Raw genomic sequence first — 13809 nt, 5'->3', positions numbered from 1 at the left:
ACTCTGCATATAGGTTAAATAAGCAGGGTGACAATATACAGCCTTGATGTACTACTTCCCCTATTTGGAACCAGTATATTGTTCCATGTCCAGTTCTAACTGTTGCTTCCTGACCTGCATACAGGTTTCTCAAGAGGCAGGTTCAGGTGGTCTGTATTCCCATCTCTTTTCTTTTAATGTCCCCATTAAATCTGTGCAATTTAAACAGGAAAATTTCATTTACTTAATATTTGATTTGTTTTTATGATGACTTGTGGTTTTCTCAGTTGAAAAATGCATATTCTGCAGCCAAGGCTGGACTTGGGCAAGGTCTATTTTGGCATCTAAAGAGTGAATCACTGTCTAGAGCTGTGCTTCCCAAAATAGTAAATACACATGGTTTTTCAGTACTTGAAATACAGCTAGTATGACTAAAAAAACCCAAAATTTTAATTATTTTAAAATTGACAAGTACCCACACATGACACTGGCTACAGAATTGTTCAATACAGATTTAGAACACTGCCATCACTGTGGAAAGTCCTATTGGGCAATGCTGACTATACTGCATCCCTCGGTCTTACTGTATGTACATCTTCAACAGTTGGGAGTAACTGCTGTTCTTAACTGGAGAAGGCAATGGCACCCCACTCCAGTACTCTTGCCTGGAAAAATCCCACGGATGGAGGAGCCTGGTAAGCTGCAGTGCATGGGGTCGCTAAGAGTCAGACATGACTGAGCGACTTCACTTTCACTTTTCACTTTCATGCATTGGAGAAGGAAATGGCAACCCACTTCAGTGTTCTTGCCTGGAGAATCCCAGGGACAGGGGAAGCTCGTGGGCTGCTGTCTATGGGGTCGCACAGAGTCGGACACAACTGAAGCGACTTAGCAGCAGCTGTTCTTAACTAAAAGGCAGCTGCTAAGATCAATGGCAGAAGGCACTTGGGTTATACTTAAAATGACCTGGTGCTGGGATACCTTTGTTTTCAGGGGCATTCTAGTTACTACACCTGGATTCAAATTCCTTCATTACCAGTCATTAGCAGAACGTCTGTGGACAAATTTTCCTGAATGTTTGACTCAATTTCTCCAGTTATAAATGGAATATTTACATATCACATAATGAATGTTCTCAAAGTAGCAAAAGCCTGAGATCACTGCCCTCTTTATTTTACCTGAATAATATATATTGTAATATTAGCTTCACTTAGCCAATTACGCTGGACATTTATCTCCCTTGTGAAGAAAGTCCTGAATATTCACATTCAACCACCTTGAGAAAAACTAAGAAAAGGAGTTCAGCTTAATTCTCCTTTAGCAGATCATCAATTGTCCACTCACAGCATACTTTTCTTTAGCTAATAATTCCAAGTAAACAACGAAGGGTTTTCTAGTTTTAATTGAACCAACGGGTCACTGTCTCGAGATCCTTGTTCAAACCCCACAGCCAGAATAGTCAGAGACCTGTGTAGCAGGAAAGGCTACTCAGAATGCCTTTTGGGTCTTATAGTGGCAACAGTGATATCAATGAAAAGCACATGTGTTGTTGTTCTGACTAACTTGCCCACTTGCTCCCTTCCTCTTTCCCTCCCTCTGTCCCTTTCCCCGTCCTTCTCATTACTCCATGTCAGTACAGAAATTAAAGCTCAGGGATACAGAACTCTGGTGAGAACTGACTTGCTAAACCCAATGCTTCTCAACCTCAGCTGTCTTTTATAATCATTTGAGACACAATTAAAACTCTGTGATACTGCATATGCCTGAAAGACTCTGTTTGGAAAGCTCCTGAGAACAACTGGCAACAAAATATGAGACAGAAATAAGAACAGAACTATGGATAAAGCCATTAGCAGTGGCAGCCACCTGTAGAAGCTGGTGCAATCAGTGACACAGACAGCCCTTTCATTTTCTCTATTGTTCTCCTGAGCAGTTGTCACTTGCATAAGACATATGGGTTACGCTAGTCACGCTTAGACTTCTACACTTAGACTGGCAAAATTTAGCACATTTGTCTGCAGACAAAAAGACAGTATGTGGAAATTGTGATATGAAATCTTCAAAAAACACTTTTATTTTCAAGCCCTTGCATTTGAGGGACATCACTATCGAGGATCCCTTCCACTACAATATCACAAGGAACCAAATCAAGGACTTGTGAAGGAATAGGCATGTTAGTTTGTCATTCATGAAAGGTTGCTTTATTCAATACTTTCCGCTATTCTGTTGCAACTGATGGTAGACCCACAACAGAAATAGAAAAATGTCTAATAACAGAAATAGAAACCTATTATACTACACACATATACACACACATAAATGCACACACAAAGGCTTTTTTCAGCATAACTCTGTTAAGCAAATATTAAAAAAAGAATACTTCAACAATTCATATGATCAGGTGTAGTTTGTAGCAGCGTAAAGATGTAGGAATATTGCTAAATATCCCAGATATACCATGATGGGTTTTTATCACGAGGACTATCCTTCAGAAAAAAAAAAAAAAAAAGGAGCTTCCTGGAAACAAAGTCTTTGCAAATCTGTATTACAAGTTGCTTCTATTTTCCACCGAAAAGTTGCATTAACTTGAAATACTCTGAATCAATGCTTATTTTAGACAATCTATAGAGAATATTTTATAGAATCACTAAAAGAGGAGGCAATGACATTTCATATAGATTTTGGTTTTGTGCCTGAGGATTTGACCTCACAATTGTAATGTCACTGTACACATGATTCTCAAAGATCTTAAAAAGCAGTACAACACATTGTTACATAGTGGAAATCATTACTATAATCCTGCAGGATGAATGCACAACAAATATAACTGTCCTAGTGTCACTCCAGTACTCTTGCCTGGAGAATCCCATGGAGGGAGGAGCCTGGTAGGCTACAGTCCATGGGGTCGCAAAGAGTCGGACACAGCTGAGCGTCTTTACTTACTTAGTGTTAAAAAAATAAAGTTGATTGAAACTTATTTCTCATTGACAGTATGTTATACTTTTTCAAAAGTACTGCTAAGCAAGATTATTTCATAAAATGCAGGGGTGTAAAAAAGCAATATTGCTAAATTAATATATTTTTATACTAATTTAAATGTTATTGTTTATGTTTAGTCATTAAGTTGTGTCTGATTCTTTTGTGACTCCATGGACTGTAATCCACCAGGCCCTTCTGTCCATGAGATTTCCCAGGCAAGAATTCTGGAGTGGGTTGCTGTTTCCTTCTCCAGAGAATTTTTCCAACCCAGGCAGCAATCTGCATCTTCTGCACTGAAAGGTGGATTCTTTACCATTGAGCCACCAGGAAAATCCAGTTAAAATATTTACATATAATCAAGTTGATAAATTAAATAGTATACTATATGTTTAATTGTTCCATGAGCATCCGTAACAGTCTCTTGTCTCCCCAAACATTTTCTTTTGTGTTATATCATTGGGCAAATGAGAGGTTTCATTAAAACTGGAGTCTTCTTTTTATATTTGGGCACATATGTCTGAAATATTTATTTACAAATACTTGTAATCAATTACTGCCATGAGCACAAAGAAGTTGTTAAATATTTGTATATGTCTGGTTACTTATGTATTTGAATTTTTAACTAACAGAACTTCCTTCTGGAAAGCAACATAGATCACTTGATTTAAAACTCCTTTAAACACCACCATGAAGGACTGAACTAAACACTAGAATTTTCTTTTCATATACATGAAAATATAGATGTTCATGTACATATACATATAGATGTGCCTTTTCCATCCACAGAGCACTAGGAATTTATGATCAAACCATAAGGCTTACATAATATTAGTATGATAAAACTTAAATATATTTTTGCTAGAAAAAAATGAAATCAAAAGAAATCTTTAAGTTTTGTTTTCTATTTATATAGCTTTTATTTCCATTGAATATAGCTGAAATATAAACTAAATTATGTGGATTATACTTGTGACTTTTTAAAACAGCTAATTAATCCATAAAATTAACCGTTAATTCTTGAATGACATATTTTTCAAAAGGCTTAAAAATATCAAATTTAGATATTCCTTAGCTATTTCTCAAGTTGTGGAAAAACAAGTCACTTTACAGTCTCATAAAGCAGTATTAAAATTTTTCACAATGGAATAAAAATATCTTAATCAGAATAATTAAGTAATCAATAATAGTAATAAGGATTCAATTTATATTATTATTGCTATATTAACTGTTTAGCAAATGGATGTTTAAAAATCCATTTCCAGACATTTAAAGATATCCCTAAATACTAAAAAAAAAAACCAAACAAACAAAAAACAACAAAACTCTATGACTGGAAGTCTCTGTTAAACATGAATGATTACACATCAAACACTCAAATCAAAACATAAATATGGAATCACAGTATTGGCTTTAAGTCTAGTCAATATTTAAGTCACAATATTTGTCATGATACTGTCTTTAAATCTTACATAGCTGTGAGAACTTTAACCCCTCCCTTCCACATGCTTCTATGAAAATGGTCTTTAGTGATAACTGTTCTATCTTTCAGACAGCAAAATAGAAACCCTTTATAAATATTAAAGTTCTACAGAAATGCTAGTATTCCTAAGCCTTTCTCATAGTTAAGTTTATGTGTCAACTCATTAGGCCACAATATCCGGATGTTTGGCCAAATACCAGTCCGGTTATTGCTGTGAAAGTATTTTTAGATGAGATTACATTGCAATCAGTAGACTTTGAGTAAAGCACATCACCCTGCAAAATGCAGGTGGGCCTCATTCAATCAGTATAAGGCCTTCAGAGTAAAATAAAAACAAACCAACAAAAAAACAATTGAGGTTCCCTGAAGAAGAGATTTCCCTCCAGACTGCCTTCAGACTTGACCTGCAACGTAGCTCTTCCCTGAGTCTCCAGTCTACTGTCCTACCAGGCAGATTTCAGACTTGCCAGCTTCAACAATCACTTGTGCCAATTTCTAAGTATTAATCTCATTCTCTCCCTCTCTCTCTGTAGATGTTTATGTATTATCTATTTTAGCTAACCAGCTATCTAGAGAGAGAGAGAAAGAGAACACTTGTTTCCTGTCAATGTACTCTAAAATATATTTTGTTCATATGCTTGTTTAATTGTCTGGTTTCCACACTGGACTGTATATCCTCTATGGGCAGCGATTTTATCTGTCTGTTCTCTAACTCTTATGCCTTGTGCAAAGAAACTCTCAAAATATATTCATTGAATTAATTAGATTTTTAACCAATCCTTCATATACTAAAGGTAAAAATAGAGTATTTAATTTTAAATTTAAAGTACATCAAAGAGGGAAAGTATAGAAATGCACAAAATATAGTGAATTTATATTTTAGGTGAAATGGGCACATTTATTGAACTAGTTTGACTACACTTCAATTATTGGATCCTATTTCAAATTATTTCACTATTATCTACATACATACATAAGGAATAAAGATATTAAGATGATGTTGAATATTTGGATATAAATATTTATATTTATATCCTATATAATTTATCTAAAGCAATAGATCCATATTTTTATTACAGTTCCTGAACTAATTTTCTCCCAATGCTTATACCAGTAGACAATTGCTTAAACATTCAGTATATGCTTTTAGTTGTTTGCTAGAATTATAAAATATAATGTGATTTAGTTCTCTAAAAACACTTAATCAAAATCTATCACCCAGTTAGAAACCCCAGTTAAGTCCAACTCAGTGTGTAAATACAGCTTCTTAATTTCAGTTTATTTTAGAAACAAGGAGAAACTTAAACTTATTATTGAATAATATCATCTTTATAATTCTTAGTTTTAAACTCAATTCATGAGAATAAAATTAAAAAAAAACTTTCCAAAGTTACATGGTATTTTCTAAATATTTTAATTAAAGTTAATAAAAATAACACATCCTATTGCCAAGAGTGAGGAAAAAATATTCAATCTATATAAAACGCATCTAAAAGAGAACAAAAGCATGTGGTATCTGGAGAGATAATAATTGTTAGGAGAAGATATAAAACTATTTTTGAAACAGAATTAGAACTGTTTATTTTATTAAAAAGTTGACATAGGTTATCTTTAGTGTTTATGACTTGCAAACTAAAGTATTTAATATTTAACATGTTTAAATACAAGCATCAGCAGTTTGGTAATCAAAAGGAATAATTTGAATCATCTCAGAAAAATAAATTCATTATAATTAGGATATTTTAGAATATGATTAAAACATTTAAAAGAAAATGTATTCACCTTTCTTGTCATCAAAGTACAGAGTCTGTTGAGCTGGATTTGACCACTGGAGGGAGGTGTTATCATTTTGATCAACCCTGCAGGTCAAAATTGCAGTTCCGCCTTCAACAACCGTTACATTCTGTGTGAGTGGAAACTGCCCTTGGCTGCCTAAAAAGGGATTAAAGAAAAAGTTGATTAAATGAAACTTATAAAATGATTAACTTTCCAAGAGGTACATGGGCTTAACTTCTCACCCCAAATAAAATTTAAACCAACCAAACAACAGCAAAACTATACATTAGAAAAAAGGCAAGATAATTGAAAACCTTTGATTAGAGGACAACAGTGTGATATACTAGTAGGACTTCTTTACATTCCTTCACATGCTCCAGAAAACTTTCTTCTCCTCCTAGGCACACATAAAGATGTATATTTAAATAGTAACGTGATTATCATTAATTTCCCTTGGCCTTGCATTAATTATATGGTGCTGCTGCTGCTGGTAAGTCTCTTCAGTCGTGTCCAACTCTGTGCGACCCCAGAGACGGCAGCCTACCAGACTCTTCTGTCCCTGGGTTTCTCCAGGCAAGAACACCGGAGTGGGTTGCCATTTCCTTCTCCAATGCATGAGAGTGAAAAGTGAAAGTGAAGTTGCTCAGTCATGTCCGACTTCGCGATCCCATGGACTGCAGCCCACCAGGCTCCTCCATCCATGGGATTTTCCAAGCAAGAATACCAGAGTGTGGTGTCATTGCCTTCTCCGATATGGTGCTAGACCTGGCTATTTTTGAAAATAATAATTCTGGATGAATATAACTCTTTTTAGTAGCAGAAGAAATACATTAAATACTTCCCTTGTAGCTTTTATAGTTCTGAATAAAGTGTATAAAATATGGATATTAGAATGTTAGATTCAACCTCTGATAGAAAAAATTAAAAAAAGAAGAATCCTCTTACACCAGGGTTTCTTGCAGACTTAGTTGTTTTTATAAATATAAAACATGTTGGGGAAAACAAGTGTTCATCTTATAAAATATCCATCAAAATATTAAAGTGATTACTCTAGCCCAAGAGGTAGAGATAATATTCTTTTTTGTTTCTTTCCGTTGTTTTCTGATGTTTTTTTGCCAATGAATATATATCCCTTTTTCAATCAAGGAAAAAATATCTATAAAGATCATTGGCAATTTGGATATTATTATAATGTATTCAAGTTTTCTATCTTCTTAAGTGTCATACTAATTTATTATTTATTATTAATTCATGTAATAACATTTCTTAGTAAAAGTACTTCTAATAGTTAAAATTCATGCACATAGAAACATAATATATAAATTTCACTTCAGCAAGATGATCTGGAGATGAACTCTGCCAAGTCTGGAAACAATTAACAACATGGGTGAAAAATGACTTTCTAAAGCCAGGTTAAAATACTATTATGTGAGCAGGGCAGTTCATTAAGTCAAGGACAATTTACACATGCAAGAATATTATGATAACTTAATAGCACCCAGGAAATATATTTTCCTTTTCCTCTTTAATTTTATAATGATTCTGTTATTACTACAAGCACCATTTGAAGTTATACTGGAGCTACTGGCATAAAGATTCTTATTACCAAGAAGCCTGTTGATTGGCACTGTAAGAGAAGAGAAGAGCCTGAAGGGGAAAATTTCTTTCCAGACCTAAATGACACAAGCACAGAAGTTCGTGACCACATTATATAATTAAGCCTATCAAGTATAAAAACCTGCTATCGGTAGCTTTGTCTCCTCAATGCCAACCTCTTTGAGTCACTATGGCAACTCCCCAGGATATCTCCTTGTAATCTTTAGGGTAGAGTTTTTAAATTGAGGTTAGGCAATGTCTGGAATAAATTCTTTGATAGTTGACTTGAAAGTCAACAGGAGCCAGAATGGGATGTGTTTTGCCTTCAGCTCAGAGGTGACCTCTAGCAGGGAAACATGAAAAACTATCAATCTTGTGAAGTGAGGTGAAGTGAAAAACTGCATCAGAGAAAACATGAGCTAAAACAGAAGGAAGGGGTAATTACCAAAGATATCAGATTAGCAGCTCATAAATATGAAGTTCAAATTGTTTTCAAGATGCTTTGCTCAGGTGCCCAGCTATTGACATAATGCATAAACTGAGCAGTCTAGGGGAGGAGGAGATCCTTCAAGTAATAAAAAGTGCACAACTGTTAATAAATATACATAGTTCATCCCAGATGACGATTTGACTATCAACTGGTACATAAATAATACTTTCTGCGTCTTCAAAGACGTGGAAAAAGAGCAGTGATGCTTGCAACAATTTCATCCACTGCATTTGCAAAATAATTTTCAAAACATCCCATAAGAAAATATTATCCTTCTCATTTCACAGATGGGTAAACTGACACTGGGAGGTTAAGTGATTTTTTCCATGGTGAAATGGAGTCAATGAACCATTTGGGGTTTGTTCTGAAAGTTCAACGTTTTATTCTTATTTTTCCACAAAGGCTGCTGGGTCATATCACTATTTGTTTAAATGTGAGTTAGATAACAATGAAAAAGAAAAAAAGAAAAGAGTATTCTTTTAGCAAAATAACCTTGAATTCATACCTAGCTGAACTACATCTTCAGATCAAATAAGGGAGATGCCAATGTTAATTTCCTTTCAATATCGTATCTTATCTAGAAATTGTTATTTGATAATTATTTCAGTCTTTCCTTATACACCCATAGAAGAAAGAAACTAATATTTGTCAGGGTGTTCTACATGACAGGGACTATACAGACTCCAGCACACCTATACCTTATCCTTCCAAGTATGCCATCAGGATGGCTCCTCTCCATCTTCTCCTCACTTGGGTTCAGACGTTAAAGTACTGACTTCAGTTCCCTGGAATCTTGCATCCTAAAATCCCTAAAGTTAAATAATTTAGTTTCTCCCAAAAGAGCAAACTCATGTTGAGAATTTACTAATCCTAAATACCCTTAGGATATGTGGTTTCCAACATCAATTCAAAAACCAATGTTGTAGGCAGTCAAACTTCTCAAAGATTTATACTGCCTTTTATTTTTATAACCTGGAGACAGCATCAAGTTTGCTGCTACTTTTCTCTTTTAACCCCCTCCTTCCTTAAAGTTCACAAGTTGTCATTAAATTCAATCTCAGAGAGCCTTTCTAAAGACGTTACTGATTTTCCCAATAGGAAAAATTAATGTGTTACCAGCCTAAGGATTCATCCTCAATGTATTTTTCAAAATACTTTGGCCATCTGATGTGAAGAGCGGACTCGTGGAAAAAACCCTGATTCTTGAAAAGACTGAGGACAGGAGAGTAAAGGGGTGACAGAGGATGAGATGGTTCAGTTCAGTTCAGTCACTCAGTCGTGTCCAACTCTTTGCAACCCCATGGACTGCAGCATGCCAGGCCTCCCCATTCATCACCAGCTCCTGGAGTTTACGCAAACTCATGTCCATTGAGTCAGTGATGCCATCCAACCATCTCATCCTCTAAGGTTCCCTTCTCCTCACACCTTCAATCTTTCCCAGCATCAGGGTCTTTCCAAATGAGTCAGTTATTTGCATCAGATAGGCAAAGCATTGGAGTTTCAGCTTCAGCATCAGTCCTTCCAATGCATATTCAGGACTGATTTGCTTTAGGATGGTCTGGTTGGATCTCCTTGCAGTCCAAGGGACTTGCTGGAGTCTTCTCCAACACCACAGTTCAAAAGCATCAATTCTTTGGCGCTCAGCTTCCTTCATAGTCCAACGCTCACATTCATACATCACTACTGCAAAAACCATACGTATGGCAAGATGGACTTTTGTTGGCAAAGTAATGTCTCTGCTTTTTAATAAGCTGTCTAGATTGGTCATAACTTTTCTTCCAAGGAGCAAACATCTTTTAATTTCATGGCTACAGTTACCATCTGCAGGGATTTTGGAGCCCCCCAAAATAAAGTCAGCTACTGTTTCTACTGTTTCCCTACCTATTTGTCATGAAGTGATGGGACCGGATGCCATGATCTTAGTTTTCTGAATGTTGAGTTTTAAGCCAGCTTTTTCATTGTCCTCTTTCAGTTTCATCAAGAAGCTTTTTAGTTCCTCTTCACTTTCTGCCATAAGGGTGGAGTCATCTGCATATCTGAGGTTATTGATATTTCTCCCAGCAATCTTGATTCCAGCTTGTGCTTCCTCCAGCCCAGCATTTCTCATGATGTACTCTGCATATAGGTTAAATAAGCAGGATGACAATATACAGCCTTAATATACTACTTCCCCTATTTGGAACCAGTATGTTGTTCCATGTGCATTTCTAACTGTTGCTTCATGACCTGCATACAGATTTCTCAAGAGGTAGGTCAGATGGTCTTGTATTCCCATCTCTTGAAGAATTTTCCACAGTTTGTTGTGTTCCACATAGTCAAAGGCTTTGGCATAGTCAATAAAGCAGATGTTTTTCTGGAATTCTCTTGGTTTTTTGATAATCCAACTCATGTTGGCAACTTGATCTCTGGTTCTTCTGCCTTTTCTAAAACCAGCTTGAACATCTGGAAGTTCATGGCTCAGTTCAGTTCAGCTGCTGAGTCGTGTCTGACTTTTTGTGACCCCATGAATTGCAGCACGCCAGGCCTCCCTGTCCATCACCATCTCCCAGAGTTCACTCAAACTCATGTCCATTGAGTCAGTGATGTCATCCAGCCATTTCATCCTCTGTTGTCTCCTTTTCCTCCTGACCCCAATCCCTCCCAGCATCAGAGTCTTTTCCAGTGAGTCAACTCTTCGCATATTCCAAGGAACACCCAGGGCCGATCTCCTCTAGAATGGACTGGTTGGATCTCCTTGCAGTCCAAGGGACTCTCAAGAGTCTTCTCCAACACCACAGTTCAAAAGCATCAATTCTTTGGCACTCAGCTTTCTTCACATTCCAACTCTCATATCCATACATGACCACTGGAAAAACCATGGTTCACTTACGGTTGAAGCCTGAGTTGTAGAATTTTGAGCATCACTTTGCTAGCCTGTGAGATGTGTGCAATTGTGCAGTAGTTTGAGAATTCATTGGCATTGCCTTTCTTTGGGATTGGAATTAAACTGACCTTTTCCAGTCTAATGGCCACTGCTGAATTTTCCAACTTTGCTGGAATATTGAGTGCAGCACTTTCACAACATCATCTTTTAGGATTTAAAATAGTTCAACTGGAATTCCATCACCTCCACTAGCTTTGTTTATGGTGATGCTTCCTAAGGCACACTTGACTTCACATTCCAGGATGTCTGGCTCTAGGAGAGTGATTACACCATCGTGATTATCTGGAATGTGAAGATCTTTTTTGTATAGTTATTCTGTGTATTCTTGCCACCTCTTCTTAGTATCTTCTGCTTCTGTTAGATCCATACCATTTCTGTCCTTTATTGAGCCCGCCTTTGCATGAAGTGTTCCCTTGGTATCTCTAATTTTCTTGAAGAGATTGCTAGTCTTTCTCATTCTATTGTTTTCCTCTATTTCTTTGCATTGATCACTGAGGAAGGCTTTCTTATCTCTCCTTGTTATTCTTTGGAACTCTATATTCAAACGGGTATATTTTTTTTCTCCTTTGCCTTTTGCTCATCTTCTTTTCACAGCTCTTCGTAAGGCCTCCTCAGACAACCATTTTGCTTTTTGCATTTCTTTTTCTTGGAGATGGTCTTGATCACTGCCTCCTGTAAAATGTCACAAACCTCTGTCCATAGTTCTTCAGACACTCTTCCTATCGGATCTGATCCCTGGAATCTATTTGTCACTTGCACTGTATAATCATAAGGGATTTGATTTAGGTCATGCCTGAATGGGTAGTGGTTTTCTGTGCCCTTCCTATGTTATCTCTTTGCTCAACCATCACTAAGCCAGCAGTAAACACATGAAAAATATAGCAAGTCTTCCCTGAGCGTTCACAATATGGTAGGCACTATTCTAAGTACATTTCCATTATCAAGGATTAAATCTTCATGTCAACATTGTCATTATCTCAGTCTTGAAGATAGGGATCTGATGCAAAGTGCGACTCAACGATGCGTCATAGTCATGTGGCTAGAAAGCACAGCAGCCACGGTATTCAACTTTTGCCCTGGGTTTTCAAACCTAACATGCTTAGCCTTAGAATTACTTTGAAAATAAAGTGAACTGAATTCTGACTCAGTCGCTCTTATAAAAGAAATATATAATATCTTTGTTTTTAGTTTTTCCTTATTATATTTTTAATTGGAGTTTAATTGCTTTATAATATTGTTAGTTTCTGCTCTACATCAAGATGAATTGGCAATAGGTATATGTATACTGCCCCCCTCCTTGAAACTCCCTCCCACTTCCCACACCATCCTACCACTTTAGGTTTTCACAGAGCACCTGGTTTCAGCCCCCCGTGAAAGTGAAAAATGAAAGTGAAGTCGCTCAGTCGTGTCCGACTCTTTGCCACCCCATGGACTGTAGCCTGCACCAGGATTCTCGGTCCATGGGATTTTCCACTCCGTGTCATACAGTAAATTCCCACTGTCTATTCTGCATATGGTAGTGTTTGTGTTTCAATGTTTCCCTTTCAATCTGTGCCTCCCTCACCTTCCCCCACTGCGTCCCGCAAATCTGTTCTCTGTGTCTGTGTCTCCATTGTTTCCCTGCAGTCACCATCCACAGTTGTTTTAGAACCCAAGAAGAGAAATAGTGACCGCTGCCACCTTTTCCCCTTTTATTTGTCAAGAAGTGATGGGGCCAGTTGCTGTGATCTTAGTTTTTTTTAATACTGACTTTTAAGCCAGCTTTTTCACTCACCTCTTCCATTCCCATCAAGAGGCTCTTTAGTTCCTCTCTGCTTTCTGCCATTAGAATGATATCTGTTTATTTGATGTTGTTGTTATTTTTCCTGGAAATCTTGATTCCAGCTTGTGAAGAATCCAACCCAGCATTTCTCATGATGCACTCTGCATATAAGTTAAATAAACAGGGTGATGATATACAGCCCTGTCATACTCTGTTCCTGATTTTGAACCAATCAGTTGTTCTATGTAAGGTTCTAATTGTTTCTTCAGAAGCTGCACACAGGTTTCTCAGGAGAGTATCAGGTGGTCTGATACTCCCATTTCTTTAAGAGTTTTCCACAGTTTGTAGTGGTCCACACAGTCAAAGGCTTTAGAAGAGTCAATAAAACAGAAATAGATGTCTTTCTGGAATCCCTTGCTTTATCTATGATCCAATGGATGTTGGCAATTTGATCTCTGGTTCCTCTGCCTTTTCTAAATCCCATTTGCACATCTGGAAGCTTTCAATTCAAGTACTGCTGAAGTCTAACTTGACGGATTTTGAGCATAACCTTACTAGCATGGGAAGTGAGTGCAATTATCTGGTAGCCTAACATTCTTTATTACTGCCCTTCATGGGAAATGGATGAAGATTGACCTTTTCCAGTCCTGTGGCCACTGCTGGGTTTTCCAAATTTGCTGACATATTGAGTGTAGCATTTTCACAGCATCATCTTTTAGGATTTTAAATAACTCAGTGAAATTCTATCACCTCTCCTAGCTTTATTGGCAGCACTGCTTCATAAGGCCCACTTGACTTCACACTCTAGGATGTCTGGCTGTAGG

The 13809-nt window shown here is 36.8% G+C and overlaps 1 protein-coding gene across 3 annotated transcripts in view; it reads right to left on the bottom strand.

Moving 5' to 3' along the window:
- The window catches only part of CADM2 (cell adhesion molecule 2), a 1291443-nt gene that overhangs the window by 284022 nt on the left and 993612 nt on the right, over window positions 1–13809 (bottom strand). For all 3 annotated transcript variants that reach the window (XM_042230370.2, XM_042230374.2, XM_042230375.2), the window contains one exon: window positions 6221–6370. In XM_042230370.2, the coding sequence (XP_042086304.1) occupies window positions 6221–6370 (150 nt within the window). The remainder of the gene's footprint in view (window positions 1–6220; window positions 6371–13809) is intronic.

The sequence above is a fragment of the Ovis aries genome, chromosome 1, assembly GCF_016772045.2.
Source record: "Ovis aries strain OAR_USU_Benz2616 breed Rambouillet chromosome 1, ARS-UI_Ramb_v3.0, whole genome shotgun sequence".
In the NCBI taxonomy this organism is placed as follows: Eukaryota; Metazoa; Chordata; class Mammalia; order Artiodactyla; family Bovidae; genus Ovis; species Ovis aries.
The sequence above is the reverse complement of the archived record's forward strand: the minus strand, read 5'-3'. Positions and strand labels throughout refer to the sequence as shown.